At 37.6% G+C, this 25,890-nt stretch overlaps 1 protein-coding gene across 5 annotated transcripts in view; it reads left to right on the forward strand.

Annotated features, from left to right (window-relative positions):
* Positions 1-25,890, forward strand: part of EPHA3 (EPH receptor A3) — a 234,633-nt gene that overhangs the window by 175,806 nt on the left and 32,937 nt on the right. For 3 of the 5 annotated variants that reach the window (XM_068909008.1, XM_068909037.1, XM_068909021.1), the window contains 6 exons: positions 328-452; positions 6,625-6,787; positions 10,009-10,111; positions 10,570-10,637; positions 14,711-14,836; positions 21,295-21,480. In XM_068909008.1, coding sequence (XP_068765109.1) covers positions 328-452; positions 6,625-6,787; positions 10,009-10,111; positions 10,570-10,637; positions 14,711-14,836; positions 21,295-21,480 — 771 coding nt within the window. The remainder of the gene's footprint in view (positions 1-327; positions 453-6,624; positions 6,788-10,008; positions 10,112-10,569; positions 10,638-14,710; positions 14,837-21,294; positions 21,481-25,890) is intronic. The other 2 variants (XM_068909016.1, XM_068909029.1) reach the window with 1 other exon arrangement.

Below are 25,890 nucleotides of genomic sequence, written 5' to 3' on the forward strand. Positions count from 1 at the left end.
AATACTTTAGCATTATAACAAATAGGTAGTACTGTTGTTTTGTTCTCTTTTTAAAGTATCAAATGTTTTTCGTTACTTACACTGTAGTAGCAGATTAAAACCATCTGCTGTCTTGCCACTAGTCTGTGTAACAGAAAATCTCAGTTCATTTTCCTTCAGGCCAGTACGCTTTAAGACATGTGTACCAGAACTGTAATCCAGCTGCTGAATGTTGATACAAATCCAGACCGATGCTCATGAGTCTTTTAAATGGAAACAATGCTCTTTGCCAAGGATTAGAACAAAGATAAACTCAATTTACTTTTCTCTCTTTCCCCCCCAATACAGCTCCATCCCCCATCACAATAATTAGAAAAGACCGAACATCCAGGAACAGCGTATCTCTGTCTTGGCAAGAACCTGAACATCCGAATGGGATCATCTTGGACTATGAGGTCAAATACTATGAAAAGGTGGGAAGAAAGATTGAAGGGGGGGTTTCTGTGCTGATAATACGGCAATGAAATTATTGCATCTTTCCTATGTTAAGGATTCAGACACACCCCTATTCACTTGCTGTCCTCCTCAGTGGTGCTAAGCGTTGAAACTGTTCAATTTTTGGCAAGGAGGACATTTTGAAAATATGAAATGAAGCTGTCTGTTAAGCAGTGTTGTCTACCAAATTCATCGCAAAATGCTTCAGAACAAATACAGAGGTAGTACAGCGAAGACGTAATACATATTTTTTTTTCCTCTTGATTATGGTGCATTTACTCAGTTCTATTATGCTGTCAGTGTTTATATGTTACTTTATCAGTGTTTGTATATTCATATGCTTCCCTGTGGCACAAACATCTTTTGCACAAAGATGATTTGGAAAAGAGATGGACGATGGAGATAATTTTTGATAGAATGTATTGCTGAGAAGGTGGAAAAAACTTGGAAAAAAGGCGGAAATAATGGTTTGATTTAGTATTTACTAATACTGTTAACATATAGAAGACAGGCTTGTATCTCATATGTACCAGGGAATACTTAAAAACTGATATTAAGAAGACTCCACAGCTCCTCGGTTGGCCTTTAGAAGCTTCCTCGTGGAACTTTTCTGTGAGACAATGTGGTATTGATAGACCACACTTGATCTTCAGCCAGAGAATGGTGCTCTGAGGGCCATATTCTGAAAAGATTTCTCCCAGATTAATAGGCCATCTCATCTGGGGGATCTTTGATGAGCGTTTGAACTTTGAAGGACCTTAGTAAAAATCTAAGCCTCACAGTACTGCTGATAAAAGGCAAGAAAGCAAGCTTCCTAAATCTTTCAGCTTCAGTCTCACTTTACAAAGCAGTAGCTTATAGTGTTACCAGCTCACTTTGTGTTTTTTCTATTCATTTCAATGAGGACAGGATCAAGCCCAGGTCCTAGGCTTGAGGAGAGGTAAAGGAGAACCAGCTCATAAATCGGAGATATTTATTTATACATCCTTCAGCAGTAAAAGCACACAGCAATTATTTAGGCTTCACTATTCCCAATTTTTGGTGTGTGTTTTTCTGTTTGTTTGTTTTCTAAGGAAAAAAAACTACCTTTCAGTCGGAAGCATTTAGTGTTAGAAGAGCTATTTGTGTCACAAAGAGCCTACACCTGAAAGACCCTAGAACTTCAACCTGTTTTGCATGGGCCAGATTATTTACTTACACTATTAACTTCCATTTCGTTGGGGATCTGCTTGGCTGCTCCTGTTTCTGTTGGCTGTAACTTTGTTTCCAGAGACCTGTGGCAGCCTCCTCTCAGCCTCATCTCCAGTCTTTGCAACTGGAACTCCTTTCCTGAGACAGTTCTGTGAGAGTGCTGTGGGCTGCAGGATATAATACTCAATAGTGTTGCTCATCTTGGTGTTAGATTAATCTGTTTGGGGTTAGTCACTCGCAAAGGAGAGAATTTTTCCCCTTGTGAGCATTTCATTCATTTTTGATTAAATAACTGAGTGGTTTTGTTTGTGTATTTTGTTTTTTTCAGTGTTTTAATCATGGTTCTACACTGAAGTTGGCTTGTTTTATTAAATAAAACTGTCACCTTCCAGTCCTGTTGTACACACAGACTGAGCATGTGGCTGCGATTCCCACCGCGTCTATCCTTATGAAGCAGTCAATCTTACAGAGCAACTAGTTGTTATAAGACAGCTTCATCAGACAGCCAGTCTTCTGAGGCTGATCTTGCACATGTGTTTCTTCCCTTTGAAGTCTCTGATCAAGAGTTCATATGCACCAGACAGCTTTCTTAAACCAAAGAACCAATTGCTTAACAACAGCAGCCAGACCATTTAGAGCAAAGGGTTTTTTTAAAAAAACAACCTTCTGACACCAGTGTTTTTAATGTGTGATCTGCAGCCCCTTAAGGAAGTCAGAAGCCTGTTCTTCAGGGTTTATGAAATGTGACTAAGAAAAGCAAATCTATTGTCAGGAGACCTTAATCCACTGCACTTTTTAGGTCTGCAAATTGAAAAAGGTTGAAAATTACCTATCTATACATTTTAACTAAATGGTTAAAATGGCCTAAAGCCAGGCCAGCCTGTACTGGATTATTACTCTTCGTTCATTCTTCAGATACCTTAGAAAGATGTTACTTGTCAGTCTGAGATCTATAAGCAGCCCCCTCTCACACACCCTTTTTGAAAAGAGTGTTCTTTTTAAACTGGTCCAGTCTTTCTGATTTGCTGCTTCAGAAATCATCTTGGTCCTGCCCATCTTGAAAACAATGCTATTAAGTGGCAGGTGCTAGGAAATAAAGCTTTCCCAGTTAGCAGTCTGGGTATTTCTCCTGAAAAGTCATATGCGATTGCTGTCAGATGATTTATGTTGAGCCATTCTTTTGCTTCCTGCTTGTTTGTACTGCCAGTACCTTTCCTAATCATTCATGAAGTAATATACACAGTGTTAGCAGATTATTACAGGTCAGTCCAATTCTGTCATACACCTTGTCCATGCGAACTTTAGCTTGACTTTGTTAGGTTATTCTTAAATTTCTAAGAATAATTAACCTTCATGGACAACTAAATGTTATTGATATTCAGAATATTAAGCTAAATTTGGAATAAAAATTGGACTTCCCATATCTAAATGGGAACTACACATCATGTGGTTTATCTTGTGCGTTATTGGCATAAAATATATGAAAAGTATTTATTGTCTGCAAGTTTAATTAATCTATTCAGTATCTATCACCAGTGATTTCACTTGTGTAACCAAGAAAAAAAATAAAGCTTTGTGTGATCTTTCTAGGTAAGTTAGGGGCTGCAGTTGTAGGAAACTATTTTAACTTTTTAGAATGAACCCATTATGACACTGTGAAATGAGAATGACAATTTTTGAGACTCATTGTTTGGAATAGAATTGTATTTTTTGTAAAACCAAAGCCTGGCTATGAGGTTATTCAACCAGTTACTAGGTATTCAAAATATTTAAAAGAAATAAAGTCCCATTTCAAATATAAAATTAAATATTAGATGGAACATAGGCATTTATATTTTATGGTAAGACATAACATTTTGTGTTGTTAGAGGCAATACAACAGTCAATGTGCACATATAACAAAAGTCAACTTGAAAGATCCTGTCTTCCCAACTGTTCTAATATGTATTTCTTACACAAAAAGATATTTTTTTCATGGTTTTTCTTCCTCACATAGTTATTCTGTGGAAGGATCTTATCATGCATTGACACGAAAAAATTTGTCTCCTAAATGCCACACATATGAAGTATTAATTTCTTCATTTAAATATGTGGGTAACAGTTATGATAACTAAATCATACACACTATATTAAGGAAGTTCTGTTCCAAACAATGAGTAAAATTTAATTGCATTATTGTGTTATTAAAATGGGTTTATGTTTGCCATCATTGAAATCGTCTGATCAGTAAGTTGGTTAAAACAAACAAATAAATAATTATATGCAGTTTGTGATCTTCCTGGGGCAGAAAAAGTAAAGTATATGCAAATATATTTAGTTGCTTTTAAGCTCTTATTATCGTGGCTTTGAGGGTAGGCCAGATATACCCCATGAGTTTTCTAAGAACCGTCGTATCGACAAACAGTTCATACCCAGTACTAGGAGGAAGCAGTACTGCAGCTGTAGATTTTTTCAAGATGTATAATCTCTTTTTAGCCTTGCAAGTGTACAAGCCGCAGCTGACATATAAAATGTTCTTCCTTATATAATATAAACACTGACAGTACTTATCTGAAAAAGGACATACCATTCACTCTCACTAGTACTGCCACTATGTTAAATATATCCAAAATATGTCTTTTGTAAAACATAGATTAAAATTGTAAAATTTCATATGTGTATGAGACACAGTAGTAGGATTTTCTTCCCATTAAAGATTGTATTTAGTAAACTATAGAGAAATATTCAAGAAGGATACACTTTGTGCCTCCAAGTTCAAAATTAATCATCAGCCTGAGTGTTTGATTAAAGTTCTGCCTGGCAAGACTGGCTCTCCTTTTTGTATATTTCTTCTGCTTATGGCAGCTATAGTGCTGTATCTCTGAAGTCTTATTTCATCCCCAGGAAAGATAAACTTGGGCTTTTATGTAGTGTTTCACTGATTTGATTACTATTAACATAAAAAATGACTTACAAAATATGTGCCTAAAAAGCTTACCATAAACTAAGATACCGTGACATCCTCCATACCATTGTTTTAAACATTTATTTTCCAAGTCCCATTGAGGATTATTAACAGACATGGCCATGACCATATATTCCCTTGCACGTATGTATCTGCACAAGAAGGAAATGTTTGCATTTCGTAAAAGCAGCCTGAAGTGAGATCAAAATGAATGTGCAGTCATAGCATACACAGAAGATTTTGTGTTTTAAAGACAAGATTATTATGTCTTTGAAATTAAAATAGTTGCCTACATTCAGCTGAATGATGAGGTAGTAAAAGGAAAGCCTGCAAATAAAAATACTAGGCCTTTTTTAGTCTAAAAATACCTATTTAAACAAACCTGTTTGCTCCTGGGAATGTCTTCCTGTAAGTTTTTTCCCTTGAGTGTACAGTTTTTTCAGAGAAGGATCAGAAAACCATGGAAAAAATCTAATGCTAATTTCCTTTTTACCCATAATATGCAGAGAAAATGGACCATGTTCTGTGGCTCTGTCTGTATTAGAGATTGCCAAGAATAGGGCAGTCTGATTCTTTGGCATGAAAGTGGATAGTTTCTGATGTCAGCCTAGTAATTTAGACTAAACCTAACTTTCTTACTTTAGACTGCAGTGCAGACCAAACATGCTAAAACAGCTCTAGTCACTGAACTGTTCATATGCAGATGAGCTGGCTTTGACAATCAGAATATGTTGAATATTTTCTAACCTCAATACTTGTGCCTCAGCACTAAGTACACTACTGTCAAAGTTACGTGGTTGGTAACTTGCAACCAAATACCATACCATAAAACACAGTGGAAATCAGTGAGACTGTTTGTATTTAACATACACTAACTTAACTCCGACTCTGCTTTGAACCAGGCAAAACTCAATGAGTTTAGTGTTCAAAGCAACAGGGCAACATATAAAATCCCCAAAACCTCCAAAATAAAAAAGGTCATTATTGTGAACCTAACCAACTGAGATTCTGGATTCCCTACATGTATGGCTGCTGTCCCAAGATTTTCTCCGAGGCAGTTCCAGCTGCCGTTTTCAGGAAGCCAAAATGCTCTTTTGGTTCAGAATGGCTTTAGTAAGATAAGCAATACCCCTGGCCTCAAATACATGTTTAAATGTTTAGACTATGTGATTACAATGGGACTGAGACGTATTTTTATCAGAATTAGGTTTTTGCACAACCTTATTAAATTTGAAAGTGCTCTATTTCTTATTTTATATGAAAATTCATTCTGACAGGAATATGTTCTTATTAAGCAAAGAGTAACTGTGAGCCGTATCATCTGTATCAGGCACACGTTTTGCACTTTAGCAAAAAGCAGTAAGAAGCGATCCATGTATGTCCTTCTGACTACTGAAGCCTAAGCCTCACTCAGGAGCAAGTTCAATGGTGTTTCACCCAAATGAGGATTGATACATCAAGCTCATAGTTTTTATGGCATAATAGTAAACCAGTTGTACTAGCTTGCTCACAGAACTAGGGTAAGGAGTTTGAGTAGAATTCTGTTCTAACTGTTATAAAGGGTAAACACTGCCTTATAAAACACAAGACAGTAAAAACTGAGTCCTGCAATAGTTTTGCAGGGCCCTAAAAGCTCTAGATTTGCCTATTACAGTTTTCAGTTTGCAGTAGGCAAATCTGTCTCATAGTTTTTAAATAGTGTCTTAATCTTCATCTTCTTGTCATATTGCAGGCTGTGGACAAGTACAGTACAAAGCCATTTAATGAAATGTCATATATTTAGCATATCTAGTATTTGATTTACAGTACAAGGCTATAGAAGCTTTAATGATTTAAATTTCTTACCAATCAACAGATTTTTAGTTGATTGAAAATGAAAGGCTACACCAGCTTTTGTTAGGCTATAAATACTCAAAACATGACAGTGCTCTCCAGGTGTTTTGTAGTAATTTTATGCTATCTCTTGCTTCTGTTGTAGAGTGTGGTTTTAATCTGATAATTTCTCTTCCCAAAAGCAGGAACAAGAGACAAGCTATACTATTCTAAGAGCAAAAGGCACCAATGTTACTATCAATGGCCTCAAACCTGATACCACCTACGTATTCCAAATTCGAGCCCGAACTGCAGCTGGATATGGGACAAACAGCCGCAAGTTTGAATTTGAAACCAGTCCAGATTGTATGTATTTATTCAAATGGCTTAAATTGAGATCCTGTCCTGTTTCTGACTGATTTAAATGGCTGTTTTCATTCCCTTTCTAGTTTAGTAAATGTGACTTCTAACTATTTATGATGTGTCTTTCTGGGTAATACTACTATATAACTTTGTTTTATCATTAAAATTGAAACATATTGTAAAGAATATACCATGAATATCACAGGTGGTGTTTTCTTCCATTCTCTACCCCACCTTCTACCTAATGCCAGAATCAGTACTTTGCTAGACTGCAGCTCCTGCTGCGAGAGGAAGCCTAATACAATAGTAGATGCACAGCTTCATACTGTTGCAAGTTTGTGGCCTGACCCTATGGACTATAAACTCCATGCTTCAAGAGAACTAATATCTCACTTGTCCAGTAGTCACACAGGTCAGTGAGCAATTCTCGTTACTGAGGAGCATAGCCACTTTCTCCTACGTAGCCTTTACATGAAACTAATATGCATAGGCCAGGAAGGATGGTCATTTGTGATGTGGCACTAGAGGGGCATCCAGGATTCTTTCAGATTCCAGGGTTAGTTGCACTGAACTCGAGACATCATGATTTGTCAGATATAGGAATTTATTAGAGCTAAGCGGTTCTACACAGATGACGGACGCTGGGCAGCACTAAACAGTTAACAGCAGGCAATCTGCAAGTATAACAAAGCTAAAAAGTATAGTAAAGAACTGAAAATAGAATGCAGGTGCCAGAGCTTGATGGTTAAGCCACGGATGCACGGTACAATGACCATTCTCACCCTTTCCTTGTCCTTATGGGCCACCCCTCCATTATAGTTTTCCCCGGATTGTTCTCACCACACACAAGCTGTGCCAAGATGATTCAGGTTCTCCCTGGCATTGGCCTCAGGGGCATCCCCGCTGAGGGGTGGGTTGTTGGGTCTGCAGGCCAGCTGATGGTGAGTCGGAGTCTGCACTAGAGGTATGTGGCTTACTTTCTTTTATCCTTCCCGGGCTTAGTTCATTATCCAGTCGATCAGTGCCAGACCACAGTTAGGCAGTAGAAGAGACGGCCTCAGTCGATAACAGCATGGATACCAACAGGATGGTCACAACAGGATGTTCAACAGTATACAGGTCAACAGATAACACATGTGTACACATATCAACGGATATCAGTATGGAAGTTCAGCAGATAACCCAGTGCAAAATTTCACAGTACCTAGATGTGAGTCTGTGGTGTCACTTCTCCTTTGCTGACTAGATTTGCTCAGCACTCGTGAGGTCACTGGAGGGCTATGGCAACCCCACAGCGTGTGGTGACTCTGTCCATGGTGCACCAGGAGTTCGTTAACTCTTGGGGAACACCCCAGCACAAACCCCTCTTCTATGGGCTGCACCATCCTGAGTCCCACACTTGCCTGTGTGGCGCCTATCATCATTCAGTTAAGTAGCTCGTCAGGGAATTGGGCAGTCTGGCTCTTCTCATCTCTGTCACTAAATTGCTGCGTAACCTTGGGCAAGTTATTTACTGGCCTGGCATTCCTTTTTGTTTTCTGTAGTGCCATAGTAATTCTTATTATTTGATAACTTTATCAGTAGTCTTCACAAGTTCTTTTTTTACATCCGAAAGACTCATAATAGAGCTCATCATCTTAAATGTTACTTTGTCATCACTGGGTACTACATAGTACATCAGACTTTTTTTTTCTTACTAGAAGCTGGAATTGGCTTAATGCATCAAAAAGGTCACTGTTTAGCTAACCAGTTAGCAATGTAGAATGATGCTCATTAGTCAAATATTCATACAATGAGCAAGAAACTGCTTACTTTTTAGAAAGTAGGACTTTCACAGAAGACTGTTATCCACTGAGCAGAGTTATAACGCAACTCAGGATTATAATTCTGATACCACAGTCCTAAGGCTTGATCGTGTACTCATAATAAGCCTTGAGGACCCATGGTAAAATAAGTGTTTTTAGCAGCAAGAAATTCTAACAAAGAAGAGCATAAGCCAAATGGTCTTGGACTTGACATCCTGGTATTTTTGAGATATGTTACATATTTCATTCCCACTTCTCCCTCCGCGACCTCAGTTCTTATTCTAGAAAACAAATGAGCTCCTTCTTTGAAAATAGTTACAAATTGTTATTAATTATAATGGATGAAACTGGAACTCAAGATAGGATGAGTCCAAAAGGGGGAAAAATTGGTTATGGTGGTGTTGTGAAGGTAAAAATCTTCGTAACTTAGAAGTTAGTGAGCTTTGTCTGCAAGGTAATAAAAAATTTGGAAGATGACAGAAGACAGTGATGCATGTACCTCAGTAACGAGCGCTCAGGTTTTACAGAGAGGCTCCAAAACATGTAACGTGGTTACAATTGCTAAGTTATCATAACTACATCAGTGCAGTTGTAGATGTTTAATCTGCCAAATATTAGCCAGGACCCGTCAGTCATAAGTAGAGATTTCTTTCCAAGTAGAATGATGTGACTCCAAAGAGTCACGCAGACAGACTGCCCAATTTGTGGGGAATAGAATGGTTCACTTTGGACAACTAACATAGTAGCTAGAAGCCTAATTCTGCTATACTCAGTGAAGATTGATAAGTGTCTGCAGAAGATGATTCGTCATTCCCAAGATCTAAAGGTATCCTGTCACTGTGTAGCAATTCAGCACAGCGGAGCTCCTTACTTAGGCGCTGCAGGAAAGTATCCAAAGTAAGGTAGAACAAAGCCCTTCTTTTCCCCTATAGGCATCGACTTACTGTAGATAGTCCTTGTGTCTGCTTCTGTGTGCCCAGCCTTTTCTCAATCTTCGTAGTGATACTGTGAAGCTTAATTATGCAGCTTAGTTCATTAAAGCGCTTTCTGTCATACAGAAGTGAGAATAATGGTGAGAATTATCAAGTGGCAGGGGATTCGTGCCGAGGAAAAATTCCGTACTGACCATGACCAAAAAAACGTGTAACTACGTATATAAGTTTATCAGCAGTTACTGCAATCAGCAACACTAAAAATAAGCAGTAGCAACAACCTTTGTAAATTTTCAGAGAATTTTCCTTTCTTCCCTTGTATTTATTTGTCTGATGAAAAATTACTTAGTAGATTAAATATTTGGCAGGAAGCCAAGAGCTATATAGTGATGACTTAATCTGTCTGTTCCCTATATGAGTGTCAATTGTGATGTAATTAATATTTTGTGGGGGGTGTTATTTATATATTTTTGTGTTAACTTTCCAGCATTCTCCATTTCCAGTGAGAATAGCCAGGTCGTAATGATTGCCATTTCAGCTGCGGTAGCCATTATTCTCCTCACAGTTGTGGTGTATGTCCTGATTGGGAGGTTAGTTTATCATCTGTTTTACACATTTACTCCCACTTCCATTTCCCACTGGGGCCGTGATGAGCATGACGAATCAAATATTGTTGGGCAGTAGAGTGGCTGGTCTGCTTCTCCTTTGTCTGCTGCGGAGGAGCTCTGAGTACTGCTTTATGCTTGGTAATGAGCCTGCTAACATTAGCGGCCCCAATCATACAGCAGTTGTTAAAAAACGCTATAAACACATTCTTAGGCAATTGTAAAATTAAACTGTAGGGGTCAAGAATCAACAAATCCTCTCATTAGCCAATTTCCTCAAATTCCCTGAGAACATAACATGCCTCTATAGGGTACAGAGAATGTAAATATCATTAAACTTTCAAACAGGCATTTAATTGTGGAGGGAGAACATTTTATTCTGTTTCCACCTGCAGTTAACATATAACCTTTTATATATTAATTCTTTTCTTTGCTGCTTGTAGATTCTGTGGATACAAGAAGTCTAAGCATGGTACTGATGAGAAAAGACTGCATTTTGGGAATGGCCATTGTAAGTTACTGATGCTTTTTAACGTATCCAGTTCTGTTGAATTCATCCCCAAGAAAGCTGATGTTTTTCAAATTAAAAAAAAAAAAAGTCATATCTCACTTAAACCTAGGTGAAATTGGGCAGAGAATTATCTCTTCTCTTACGGGTAAAGAGATTTTCCCCTACCAATTAGTCTTTATTTCAAATTCTTTCATCTATGTTCAGGTTTGTAATGAATAAAATGTTGCTGTCTGTGCTCAAACAATGCATGTAGTTAGCAATATGATATTGATTGTGCTCTGCATTGCTGAAATGCAGAGCGGAACTTCAACTTCCTTGTTATCAACTGTATACAATCTAAAGAATAACATTTTTTTCCCCAAAGCAAAATATGAAATCAGTGAAACCTGTCTTGATGACTGCTGAAGGGGCTGTGAAAATTGCTTGCTTGACAAAGTTGTCCTGCTAATAAATTTAGTTTGGAATTATTCTAAGTATAGGCTGAAAAAAGATTCTTAAGTTTCTTAATTTTATGATTATTATTAAGATTCTTAATTTTTAAAGTCTCTTAATTTAAGTAGTTTCTTAATTTAAGTGAGTATCTCCCTTACAGATTAGTGGCATTACTTAATCCAGCTCTGTCGGGGAATATGTTTTGTTCAAGGCTTGATTCCCCACTTAAAAGAATGAATTTAGCTATGCTTTCTTTTGTTCTCGTCCACAACTAGGATGAAAGTCTTTCTGTTGACTTAAGTAGTCTTTGTATCTGAAACTTATGGTATAGTCAGAACAAGTTTTTATATAGCCAAGGGTATGAGATCTTGTTCATCCTGAATAATCTGGCATACTCTTGAAACTTTTTCCAAAGCCAAACCCAAAACTTGCCTATTTTTGATGTTCTCATACCTATTTTTGATATGATTAGATAGGACTCTGTTCATGGCTACTCTGGATCTTTAAGCTGTGTCCTGTGAAAAGAACAGCATGGAGCAAGATCCCATCAGGATATGCTCAAGGGAAGAAGCGTTGACTTTTTGAGCCCGGGAGCCTCTCCTGGTTACCACGAAGCAGGAGCTTACTGTGACCCATAGCTGGGGGGGGGGGGGGGGCATGTCTTCCTGTTCTGATCTTGGCACTGCCATGTGAGGACTCAATACCAGGCTACACCATGTAGATCATGCTGAACCATATATTTCTATTGCTTAGTGTTTTGCATTATAAGGTTACTATGGTTTACACCTAAGCATTTTCCTTCTTTGTATACTCTTTCACACACAAACAGTAGCACTGCTGCTACTGCTGCTGCTATTGCAAGAGGAGACCTGCCATTATCAAAATCAGATGTCTCCCCACCAAATATAGCTGAATTAACATTTTAATGAAGAATTTACCTACAGTTGTTAGAAATCAGAACTGCTTCTTAATCACAGTGACAATGGAGTAACTGGTCTCTGACTCTTCATATTATTATTTTTAGTTTGTAGCCTTTCCTTATCTCAGTATAGGCATGTCACGTGCATACATACCCACAAACACACACATGCTCCCTCCTCTCCACTGTCATGCTGTGATAGAGGACTTGCCTCGTGCTGCCCATCAACAGCTAACCAGCCAGGCTCAAAAAAAATCTCTACAGTTACATGTGGCCCATAGAATTAATGCTTCATCATCCAAATTTAATTAGGTTATAAAATAAAAGCAGCCAGTAAAAAAAGTGTTATAGACAAATAACAGGTCAGTTTGCTCTCCTTACACCCACACAATGGAAAGTTGCAATCACTATTCTTAAACATGTCAGTGTAGTTAAATTCCTGTGGATTAAATTGCTTTTAATTTGGCTTTAGATATTTATGTACTGTTTTCTGAGTAGTGCCATGCTGCTCCTGTGTGTAATAAGAACAGAGTTGGTCATGAATCTGGACTTTCTCTTAGGAATTCCTGAAAATGACTCATTGATTTTGCTGATATTTATCTGTTAGGATTTGTATGTATGTTTGTGTGTGGCTATTGAAACCTTACTTTTCTGCTGTTTTTCTCAAAGCGTAAGAGAATTGCTTCTATGAACTAAGAGAGGATAAAGTAACTTCCACAGCTGTCATAAAGTTTCCGCATCTTAAATACAGCAGCTGGTTTATTTCAGCCAGTTTATTCTGAATTACTTTAAAAAAAGGTTCCAGCCATGTACTATTCCCTGCAGCCTTATTACAAATCCTATAATATTACTTCAAAGGAACAAAAATGTGTTTCACCTCCTCAGATCTTCTGCCTTTGCCTTCTTTGGCTAGGCCATTTTTATTTTTTGCTACCCTTAGGGCAATTCATGCTGGTAAAATGAAAATGTAAATTATTATGTTTGCACAGAATGAGCTGTAAAGTAGTACAGCTTAACACATGTGCATGTGTTTATTATCTGTTTTTCATGACAGAACCCAGTTACTATACAGGCTGCCCTTAATTATTGGTGTGAAGGGATTATTCTCCTTGCAGCCACCATCACCTGATCTTGGGAACCTCTGGGGTCAGCATTAAAATGCTGCAGCAAAAAACCCTACAGTGCAGAAGCTTTTAATTGTTGTTATTTTTATTGGGGGCATGAGGGAGCCTATAATGTACATTCAGCATGGACGGAAAGGAGCATTTACAAGATTCTTAACCAACAGCAATATACAGCCAATTACTTTTTGTTTTACTTGCAAGTAATTCTGAAATTGTGAGACTCTTAAAGGAAACACACTCAGCATTTAATACTGCACACACGCAGCCCTTCTGTTGAGAACATGAGTCTTAGTTTGCATTGTTTTCAAGGCAATTAGCTTGGGAACTCATTTTTATCATTTCTTTGTCAGTTCTGAGGCCTATAAATCTCCATAAAATTGATTTTTTTCACATACATTGTTTGACAAAAGAATTATGTGCTCTAAATAGTGGTCCAAAGATATTTTTCCCATCTGCCTAACTACAGCAGAATGTGTTTAACTGTACTAGAGGTCAACAATTCGATGCAGTGTAATAATGCCAAGCTGGAAAGGATATTCCTGAGTGTAGGCAATGTTTACAGGAAGAGGTAATATCTTTTACAAGACCAACGGATAAAGTTATGAGAAGCTAGAATACATGTCCAGGAATGCAAGTTTTGTGCTAGAAACAGAAGCAGCAAAGTTCAAGCTAGGTAAAGGTTATTTTACTTTTTGGTAATGAAAAATTACCTTGTGTTTTAAAGTGAGTACAGAGACAGGCATACAACTTATCAGGTACAAGCACAAGCAGAGCCTTGAGCCAGGGGAGGAGGAACAAAGCTGTTGATTTGCCTTCAGCATCTTTGTTTGAGAGGAAGATTGGGAATGACAGTATCTTTCTTCTCCTGCCCCGCTCCCCCAGGTCCTGTTGGCATGAGGGCTGAGGAGAGCTTGAGACCCTTAAAATCACTGTCATTTGAACTAGTGCTTGCCCCAAGCACATAGAACAACCACAGGCCAGGGAACTGTAGAAGGGAAGAAAATAATAACATTGAGGTGAGGCAACTTAGCACTAGAATCAAACTTGAGTAACAACAAACACTGGCAGCCATCCTTGTATAACTAACAGAGGTTTGGGGCGGGAGGGAAGATTATTTATGGATGCGTTTCTTGTCTTGTACGTCTTACTGGAGGACTTAGAAAAAGGTTGAACTATTGTACTCTTCTTCATATGTTCTCCTTAAGAACACCTCAGATGATTGACTCTAGCATCACACATTTTGTTCCTTGTCTCTGTGTTATTACCCTGAAAGGAATAATGTAAGGCAACATCTAAACAGAGCAAGCTGGGGAGTAGGTAGTATTTTCAAATTTGAGAAGCAGTCAAATATAGCAAGTGCAGGTATATTTGAAATTGTTTTACAAACCTCTGTGTAATAACCACATTAGTATCTCTGATTTTGAGCCTCATGTTCACTCTATGTTAAGAATTCTCGAAGAACCATCAAAAGTGCTTTGATTTGAGGAAGCAGCGTACCATTTTTTCTATTGGTTTAATTTGTATTCTCTGATTCACTTTTCTTAGAAGGGCTAAGTAACTCTAAGTAACATTTTCTTTCTGAATTTGTTTTTACACAGTAAAACTCCCAGGCCTGCGAACATATGTAGATCCACATACATATGAAGATCCTAATCAAGCTGTCCATGAATTTGCCAAGGAACTAGATGCTTCTAATATATCCATTGATAAAGTTGTTGGAGCAGGTAATAACAACAGACACGTTGCATTAAAGATTGCTTTTTTAATATATACATTGTTTTACGTCTGTGACTTTGAACTCATGGCTAGAAATGTTCTTGGATCTGCAACATTTTAGGTCATATTTGCAGCTAACTAAAGTGCGTATGAAAAGTTAGGTACATACAGGTCTGTTTTTTCCCAAAATAGACAGATAACAAGATAATTTTTAAAATGACACCCATCAGCGCATTCTTGGACCCAGGACTGTTAAGAGAGAAAAAGGAGGTTCAGACTTGTGTCTCAATTCTAAAACTCCTTCAACACAGAAAATGGTGCAACTATGAAGATATTTTCTTTTTTCCTTACAAGGGCTCTTTACTGTTAGGCCTCGAGTGAAAACACAAGCTCATTTCATACCAGTCACCCTACCTCCATCAAACTGCAGTGACCTTTGGTCATTGGATTGATTTTGGTCACTGCTTTGGATTTGAGTGTTGATTTCGAAGGACAGAGTTGTCTATCTGATAACCAGTTGTCTGAGCCATACAGACACTATGGATTGTTAGTTTTACTAAAAACAAACTGTCAAAATGGACAGATTTTGTAGCAAAGGGACTGGATTGCACAAATTCTCATCACACTGAGCTGTCCATGCTGCAATGCAGCATATAGTTCCTGATAGATTGTGTGCTTGCTCCTTCAAATGAAGTGGCAGATGGTCTTGTCAAATCAGAAAATCGTGAAGTGTTTAGCTTTCCTGCTAAATTAAAGAAGTGTTACATACTATTGATTTTAATACATTGAAAAATACTATTTTTTTTCTTTTTGCTTCAACCTAAATTTACTATCTATCTGAATTAAAATCACAAGATGCAAGAGAGACAAACTTTTCTTGTATAACAAAAGGTTTTCATTGGAAAAAATTACTAGAATCAAGCTACTGCACTCACTGCATATCCTAGATAGCCTAGTGAAACGAAACGATATTCATCTTTTTTTAAGACTTACTTAAGTACTTAAGTCCTTATATGAAGTTAGATTATCTTCCACAAAGGTAGAATTTTTGTTCCTTGCTGGTTTTAATTTTGCCCCACAAGGGAGCACTGTTCTCCATCACCCTCAGTAAAGGCAGCAAAGCCGTTTGCTTACTGCACATAAATACAGAATTAATATGGGGACAGAGAAAGGAGTTAGTCAAAACTTTAAGTCCAAGAGCAATCCATTTTTTATAAGACTGTAAGGAGCCTTCATTCACAAACGTAAGCTTCTTAAATTTAGGCTATATGTACTGTATAAGTCTCAAAAACAAATTCATAAGAATCAGTGAAATGTCATATTTTATAGCTCATTGTTTAGACCTATTTTTAACCAGAGTGCACTTGGGAATGAAAGGTAAGCCAAAATGAGTCACGTATGTATTCTGAAGTTGGAGGTACAGTTTTCTGAGGCGCCTCAAAAAAGAGATGTATCCTAAAAGAGTCAGGGGTTTTATGAATTTTGCTCCACACCACTTCAGTGAAAGTAACAATAGGTTCAACATCAAAACCTGCAGGTCCTCTGCACTGAAGCTTGGGCTCATGCATGATATACAGGATAAAGCCATGATCTGTTTGTTGGCCATGGCTCAGATTCGTGCAGCCTATATTCTACACGAGGCATTCTAGTTAGTGTTTCCTGTTAGCAGTCACCAGAAAAGCCAATAGGAAGTACTAGGCCAGGAAGCAGAAATGAAATGTAGGCTATGGGATGCTGGGAGCTTCCAAACGGTGTTTCTAGCACTTTACACTGCTGTCATGTTCAGCACATGGTAGCTTATGCATTCTGAGTGTTACAAAATACATGTGAATGGCAGTCAGTGCCTCCTAGCCTGATGTGGCAGGAACACTTTCTTCTTTCCTCCCAAGAAGCAGCAAGGCACTTCCTGTCTCTTACTTGAGTCACTGACTTATTTGAGTGAATGACTTGGTCGTTTCCTGCCCTTCTTTACAAATGCAAATGTGAATGAAATTACAAAAAGATAGGGATTTGAGAAGAAGGGATTCATTTAACTGTATTGAAGTGTGACATAAGTAACTAGACATTCAAGTCAGACAAGTAATCTTGAAATTGTGGGGTACTTTTTCCAACTAGTTCCTCGCAGTTTTAGCCAGAAGTCTCTGGGAGAAGAATAGAGGACAGCTTGCGTAGCTTTGAAAACGTACTCAAATGCAATAAGGAAATACTCCCATCCAAAAGAACCTCAAGAAAAACACAAGGGATTTTTATGAAGGGCTAAGCCTAAGAAAATTCAGGTCAGGAGCCACTTTTTTCAGGTTTTTCGTTATAATAATTCCTTCCTTTAAAACAACTACTTGTTTTTATGGACCCAGGTCGGCAAATCCCTATAAAAGTTTAAAACCAATTGGGTTGCCAGAGGATACTATGGAAAATCTTTTCCTGAGTTGGGATAGGTTTATGTGTGTGCTTTGCTGTACTTGAAAACAAGTGTTTACTTTTCTTTCAAAGTTTAGACATGTTTGTAGCAGAATATTTTATTGGGCAAAGCACTTCTAACATTTAGGGGCCTCCTATCCATTACCTTCTGGCAAAGGTTTGCAGGGTCTAAGTGAGGCCCTGTACCGTATCGTCATGATGTGGATGAGGTTCACAGGGTTTCTGAAACATTCAGCATAGCACCATACACAGCAGTACAATCTTGATTTAAAACACAGAAAAATAAGGGAGCAGCCAATATCACAGACTCATCTATTGCCTGTCCCTTGGGTTTAAATGCACAGCGAATGCCATTCACTGATGCAATAAACTGTGTATTTAAAAAAAAAAAAAATTAGGAGCTCCTGAAGAGATTTGTAATATATACAGCCCTCCTAATAATGTGCGTTTACTTTCCACATAAAAATAGACGTACCAGGCAGGTTGTACAGTGTTCATTGTGTGTGTAGCCTATCTAAAAATGCAAAATACAATTTTAAAATGCTTTACAGGAAAACTCATGACCATCATCTCTTAAAATCTCTGCCAGGTTTCCACCTTCCAAGCAGTACACAAAGGCTCATTCCTCCTCAACATTTTCTTATGAGATCCAGTCCATTTCTTAATGGGAGCATATAGGGGCACTTTACTGGAAAGAGATGTAGTGTAAGTGCATATCACTATGAGTGTTGATCAGATAGACTCATGTAGCATGCATACTACACTCTTTATGAAAGAACCAAAGGTTAATGTAATTGGCCTGCCCAGCAAACTTCTTACAGCTTATTCAAAGATTAGTTAACATTAGTTAATGTTCCTTGAAATTTCAGACAGTAGAACAAAGTTTATGTAATGACCAACAAATGTTTTTCCGAGGAAGTAAAGTCTTTTTATATTCACAGACAACAGACAACAGTAGGCTTTATTGCGTGCTATGAAGGGTCCCGCTTTCAGTCTCTTGCAACATCCACTGGCTTCAATGGACTTGTGGAATCCAGTTAATTACCAGAGTTCTAAATTGTGCAACCACTGCTAAACGGGACAGAGTTGATGGACGTTAGCCATAACCTTTTTCTTCCCAAAAGTCAAATAAAAAATAAGCACCTTATTCCTGATTCTGCTCAGAAACGAAGGATTGATTGCTTGCTGAAGTCATAGATATAAGCTCCTCTGACAGTGCCTGAACAATAGTTTTCAGAGGTTAGCTTGTTACAGCTTTTTGGACCATTAAAACATACAGAAAAGTGAACACAAACCTGGACATCACAAGATTTATTTTAAGTACTTTTTTCCCTTCCTCCTGTTTTAAAGACGTGCTTTGGTCTTCTTCTTTGTGGTGTTCTGACAGTATTGAGCTGGGGTTAGTATTTGAACTGAAGCAGTGTTTGCTCTTAAGAAAGTATATGGGTCATTTTAGCTTGCAGATGTTTTTAATTAAGAAGTCTGACTAGAACTCAACACCCTTTAGTTACTAGTAATAGCTTTTAGAGTTTATTTTCTGAGCTATTGACTGTCTTGTCGCCATGAAATACAAATAACATTAAAAACAATGGATGTAATGAGCTTTTTTACTAGTATATTCCTTTCTGTCTAAAGATACATGCTGTTCTTAATTTTTTTGGTTGTTACATCAGCAGCACACTATCCTGCCTAGAGGATGAGGCAGCTCAAGTCTGGCCTGGGTTACCAATAGAGAAAGGTTATTGCCCTGTGAAGTGTTTATTCAATTTTTTTTTTCAGTTAAATTGGCTATCTAACAGAGGAATCTTGGAAAATAAGGGAAAAAAGGGACCTTGAGAGGTCATCTAGTCCATCCCCTTGCCCAAAGCAGGACTTGCTAGGTACTGTTCTTGACAGATGCTTATTCCTTACAATCTCCAAGATAAAGAGTTCATAGCCTCCCTAAAAAGTCTTTTCTACTGACTAAGTGTCCTTAGTGTTAGATTTTTTTCCTAACATAACTCACTTTTATTGTAATTTGCAACAATTCTTTGTTTTGTCTCTTGTATATACAAAAAGGAGTTGGTGCCCATCTTATTTGTAACCATAATTTCCATATGCTCAAACTATTACCGTGTCTCTGTCTCCTCAATCCTTGTTGTATATAAATAACTGCGATTCCCTGAGCCTCGAACAGGAACACACACAGTCCTGATTTTTAGGATTCTGGTCATTGTTGTTAATCCTTTCGTCCTTTGTGAATTGTAGTGCCACATTGGCATATTGGTGAAAGAAAAGTTTCAGTCTACAAGTGGATGAGCTGAAGGTGAAATCTAAAACAGGTCCCATGTGGTGTTGCCTGTGAAGTCAATGGTGCAGGAGGATTCCAATGCAGAGTTGTCAATCCAGCACATTTTTCTAAGCATTAAATCCACTAAAAGCGACATTATTTAAATTTGCCTATTAAGAACATCTTATTCATAAGCTTTCTGGTCATTTTTAGTTTTCACAGATGTTGCTTAATGTAAACAATCAGCTGCACAGATAAAGAGAGAATCATTGTTGGGTAAATGAGCTCCAAGAGCCTTTGCTGTTTAGAGATCTAGTAATGGTACTGCATTTAGGATTATTACATATTAAATGGGGAAAATCTCATGTATAAACAGCATAATCATTCTTTCCATGATGTTTCACTTGCAAATACAAACAGAATTCCCAATTTACATGACAATGATGCCAGCTAGATTTAGATTTTTAGGATTGTTTGTTTGTTTCCCAAACAAACTTTCTACTCAGCGCTACGTGACAAAAATGGGGTATGAGGGGCTTTTTACATTTAGATCTCACATATTTTGAGAAAAGAACCTAAGTAGGTATTTATTATCGGAAAACAATATGTGAAAAACAGTCCAGCAACACTAGAGGCATAAAGAAAAAAAATCTTTCCTTTCTTGTCTGTTCAATAAAATATTTTCCCTGTCTTTAAATACAAACAAATGTGTAGGGCAGTTCTTGCCCTACACTTGCATTCATATTCCTTGCATTTTTTTTTCCGTTCTCCATTTTTCTTATATTTTTCATTATTGAATTATTTTGCCATAAAAACAGGGAGACCAAGAGTTGTTACCGTTGGTTTAATCTAGATGTTATATGTGCAGTTTGTTATGTTATCTAATTATATTAGCTAGTCTAATATTGGGGTGGGTGGATAATTGCGAGTCAAAAATTAGTTGCTTCAAAACATTTTCTTCAAGATATTGAAGCTTGTTTAGATAGCCGCTTTATGTCTTCTGTATTCATTAAGTAAAGGCTGCAAGTGTCTGTTGTTTTGTTCAAGCAGCTTACCAACAAATTTTTTACTTGTGCATTTAAATGCTAAGATAATTTTCCTTATGCACTCTTGTTGGGAGTTGCATAACAAATGATAAACCATGCCGTATAAAAGTAATAATTCAGTGACATCTGCTATTTTCTATTTAGGGATGTCAAGGAATTCACAGTGGGCTATCAAGTCCAGTAGGCCTGTAGAGATAGTGTGCGTTTGCATAATTAGATCCTGTCCAAGCAAAAATAATCTTTACAGCTTTCTTTTTTCATCTTTTTTCATCTAGCACTTATGTAGATTCTTATGTTATGAGGTATCTTGCTACTTCAGTTGAAATAAGTAAAATACTTGAGAACTGAACTATCTCCCTTTGGTAGAAATGAAGACTATATAAATATTCCCAACGATGCATCACTGTTTTGATACTTTTGCATTAATCAGCTAGCCCTCTAACTGTTGTCTGAAAATGCATCACCTGAAACGAAAAGAGGAGAATTCTCTGGTAACGTTTATGCATTCCTCTGCTCTGCAGTTGTTTGAATATGCAGGGTGAATAAGTGATGTTGTCCAGTTTAACAGCTGGAGAACAGAAGCATGGAAATACAGTTGTCTGTTTGGAGCTCAGATCTCTGGCCCGCCAGTAAATATCAGACTTCAAGGACTTTTTTTGAATGCTAAGTTGTCTTTCTTAAATTCTCATGAAATAACTAGATTTCTTCTTTTGTCTTTTTTCCACTTTTTTAGGGGAATTTGGAGAAGTGTGCAGTGGGCGCCTAAAGCTGCCTTCTAAAAAGGAAATTTCAGTGGCTATTAAAACCCTGAAAGTTGGTTACACAGAAAAACAGAGAAGAGATTTCCTGGGAGAAGCAAGCATCATGGGGCAGTTTGACCACCCTAATATCATTCGACTAGAGGGAGTTGTCACTAAAAGTAAGATATGAAGGAGGCATCTGTTTTAAATGGGAAGTTGGACCAGATGGCTTCTGCGGGTCCGTTAATTATTCTGTGCATCTCTAATCTTTCATGGAAGAGCAAAATAGAATAAAATGAATGGGCTCATGAGTGTTTGTGCTCTGCAAACCCTTCCACAAATATTTATATCATAACCCTCATAATATGTGCCAAGCATCCTTCAGAAAGGATAACAGTGAGCTGGCAGGGCTGTGTGTCATGGGTGGATGCTGATGATTTAGTGGATGCTTGAGATGCTGACTTCTTCAGGTAAGTCTGATTCTTGTTGCTTGTGCCACTGGTTGTCCTCTGTCTTGGCACAGAAAGACAAATATAGTTGGTATTAGAATAGAGAGGTTGCATTAAATACCAGAACTGAGCTTGTTCTGGGACATACAGATGCAGAGACTTCAGCTACACTTTCTAAATTTACTTCACAGCATCAGGTGATAAATTTAATGGTCAAAGCCCGGTAGTAATTGTTGGGTGGGAGATCAGTAAGGTTTGATGTATGTTACTCTTAAAAAAGTAAAAATTTAGGAACGTTCTGAAATTCTTAGGGAAGTTTAAAAATTCTGTAGAATGTTTCATCCTGGAGGACTCTGTCAATAAAACAGGTCTTTAGGAAGAAGAGCTTTTTGCAGTTTCGTGGACTAGCTTGAAATGTGCTGAGGGTTCTTTCAGTTTAACTGGGGATAAAAGTATAGAATAATTTATTTTAAATAGGTAGTTTGGTATTTTTAAGGAATCTTGTTTCCTAAATTGCATGATTTTGCCCACATACGAATGTTTGTATTCAAGAATGGATGCAAGAAATGCACAGCTTAATAAAGTGAAGTACATGAAATAAAAACAAAAAAAAGCTCTCTAAAGATAAACAGTGAAAGATATGTAAAACCCTGTACGTTCTGAAGACGCACAGTTATCATAATAGTGTTTTCTCTGGGTGTGTTTCACAAAAGTCTGTTTTGCTGATTTAAATAACAAACTTTTCTTCAGTTTAGGTCTCACAGTCCCATTAGGAAAGGACTGCTAGATCTGCCTGTATAAATCCAAGTTATCTTCTGCTTTTTAATGAAACGTACTTTATAGAGTCAGAATTACGTTTGTCTTTCCTGAATTTCTTGAAGTGTTAGGGATGGTCTGTACACAGCTGAGCTAAAAAAATCCATTTTGTTACATTTTTGTGGTTTTGTGGCACTTTTGAAACTAATTTAAGTGTTCTGCGTGCAGAATTTTTGTGTGTTGCTTCTGAATGTGCATTAGAAATGCACTCTGAGTAGCTCTGTCTTCCTGTATTCTTCTGTAAGTGATTATTAGTAATTTTGCTACTCAATTGTTGCATTCACAACAGACTACTATATATTTCAGTGGCTGTTTGGAATGCTAGCTGCCTGTCACATTTAAGCATAGTGTGAGAGAGCAAGATCTGAGTATTTTGAATTCAAGTCGATAGAAACCTCTCCAGATATCTTAAATAGTAATACAGGAGTTGGGAAAACTGCTCTGCCCTTCCTACTTCCTTCGATTGGAATTATTTGCATCTGTTTTGCTGTATAAAATTATGTGACATAAATGCAAGTAAAGATTATCATTTATTTTTCTTTAACATTCACTAAGGTGATGGAAAGGTTTTTAGTTTTTTTTTTTTTTAAAAACCAAACCAATCTATTTTAATTACAAATTAGCAAAGGTTCATATTTTTAAATGATAGCTATTAAATCACGCTCAAAAGTAGTAGTTTACTGTACAAGCATTAGAGAGTCTTTGAAGGATTTGCTGGATCACTCTCAGTACAGGTAATGCGTGATAAATGGGCAACGTGACCTTTTCTTCCATAACCAAATTATTTCTAACAGGTGGCCCTTAGCAGTGAACTAACTTCTCATACTAAGCAGGTCTTCTGAAGAAACTCCTATTAACTGCAGTTGTCAGGGTCCCTAAAACAGGACCATCTGATATGAGAACTACTCAAACTGTGGTGGTATGATATGTCTGACAACACACTGGAGATATGAAAGAGGTGCACTCACTAAATAAGACCTCAGTACTTTGCTCCAATGCAAAATTATTCCCTTGCTTCATATGATTTCTTTTCTGAGTTGGCCTGCTGCACTGGTCTCACGGATGCCCTGTAGGCAGTAGTCTTAATAGCCAGCACACATGTTCTGCTTAGTTTACTAATAATTTACAGCAATTTGTAGCCTGTTAGTATAATAAATTTCGGCAACACTGTTGACACACGTTGTTATCATGTATAAACGGCGGTGTTTTGATAAATGAGTGCAGAATGTTCTTTTAAAACTATACAGTATTGCTTCAGAGCATATGCTTCTTATTATGGACGCGTTTCCAACTGAATGTGAGTGAAACCCTGCACTTAAGGCATTCTGCATATGGGTGAACAAGTAAGTCAGGAAGATGCTCTTTTAATAATTTGAAAAACTTACCATCTTACTCTAATCTCAGTCTTCTGATGTGTCGTAAAATTGATTGAGTTTGTACCATAACCACACATAATACTGTCTCCTAGCTTCAAAGTACGTGGATTTATCATAAAAAGTTTTGGATAGCCCTATTAGAATGCTACACTATAGCTTGAATATCCAGCATCATTTTCTGTAGATTACCAGAAATGCCTCTGAGTTAACGTTGCACACAGTGCAAGTTAAGTACTCTTTCTCACACTGCGCTTTTCTTGCTAACAAGAGCAATCAAGCAAAAGAAAATTTTTGGAGATCTTTAAATTCTTTGATCTTTCAACTGTACGGTATTCTAAATAATTCAAGATTAAAGTTTTAGATAAATAGTGTGTTCCCACTATTTGTTAGGTGACCAACTTCATTGCCCATTAGTTTTGTCGCCAACAATGTAACACATCAGTTGCACAGCAAAAGGAATACATTTTAACGCATTAGTCCTTGCAAAGAGGACAGGGGGTTTTCACCTGATTAACTCATTCTTTAAAATCTAATTTTTTTTCTTCTAAGAATTTCTATTTGATGGAAATCACACTTTCTGAAAAACGTAAGGGAGTCGTTCTGTGAAAAAGGGAGTACCCTTTGCTTTGCTTTTTTCTTTGCTTTCTTACTTTTAGTTAGACTAGGTACCTTTTTTAAGCCTCAAGCTGTTCGATTTCTCAAGCTAAAATATTACCATGCCTACTATACAGGCCTTTGTCATATTTTTATTGTCACATATCTTCCTGTGTTATATGTGAAATAATAACTCATCTTATTGAATACCTTCATGCTCTTACCCACTGTTTTCCCCACCACAAAGAGAAAATAAACAAAGGGTTTGAAAATATTATGAAATAATAAAATCTACATGACGCTAAAATATTGGCAGGACATTGACCTTTATCTGGAAACCTCACTGGGATAGCGTTAATTTTTGTATTCCTTTCTCTCTAGCACATAGAAGTTCTACACAAAATCTTCGTTGTGTTACAAAATACCTTAAGGTAGAAAGAATGGTTTTGCAAACAGCTCTGACAGTAGCATGTGCTGAATCTGTACAGGCAAGTTTTGAAAGATATTTAATTAGAGGCTTTCAAGGATGCGGAGCTACCTCTTTACTAAGTGCGCTGCTCTCCCATAAATGCGGAGTGTTCTGCCCACAGCTAAGTTGTGCTTGGCAGGAGGGGAGGTATATGTTACCAGTGCTCTCCAGCTGCCCAGCCACGCAGGCAGCTGGAACTGCCTGGGAACAGGACGACCCCGCAACAGTGGAAGGTGGCTGTGTCAACGCTCTGCTTTTCTTTTTAACGCACTGTTATTTTCATTCTGCACTTCCCCTCCCATCTCTACCCCAAACACCCAGACATTTTCCTCAGCTTATATTAGAAATACTGAGGCTCCACAATCCAATGCATTTTAAGTACCCTCCTGAATGACATGTCAGTAACTAATATACTGTATTATTTAATCCCTCCCTTACCAAGTATCTGAGGAATGTATTGAACTTGCATGTGTGGTAGAGCACTGCTCCGTGGTTCTTGCACCTCTGTAGTGCAGACGAGGGCACCCACTGAAATACACTGCAGCTCCTTCCCATGTTGCATTGGGAAAGCTGGGGGCAAGCACATGGCAGAATACACCTACTTCATTGCCTAAATGCAAGCATTAGGTGCATCTGCTGGTTAAGTGTTAGTGTACTGAAAATGTGGGATGCTTCACCTGCTTTTGGGGACTGGAGCCGCTGAAAAATCATATCAGTGTATGCTGAAGTGACTGTGTTCCTGTTTATGGCAGTGGTATCACAGTTACATTGGGGATAGAGCTGTTTTTAACCATGCATCTTTTTTTGCTTTTTTTTTTAAAGGCAAAATTATCCTTGGGATTTCTGAAAAACTGATCTTTACTCATCATTATGTATTTGTTTTAA

The sequence above is a fragment of the Struthio camelus genome, chromosome 1, assembly GCF_040807025.1.
Source record: "Struthio camelus isolate bStrCam1 chromosome 1, bStrCam1.hap1, whole genome shotgun sequence".
In the NCBI taxonomy this organism is placed as follows: domain Eukaryota; kingdom Metazoa; phylum Chordata; class Aves; order Struthioniformes; family Struthionidae; genus Struthio; species Struthio camelus.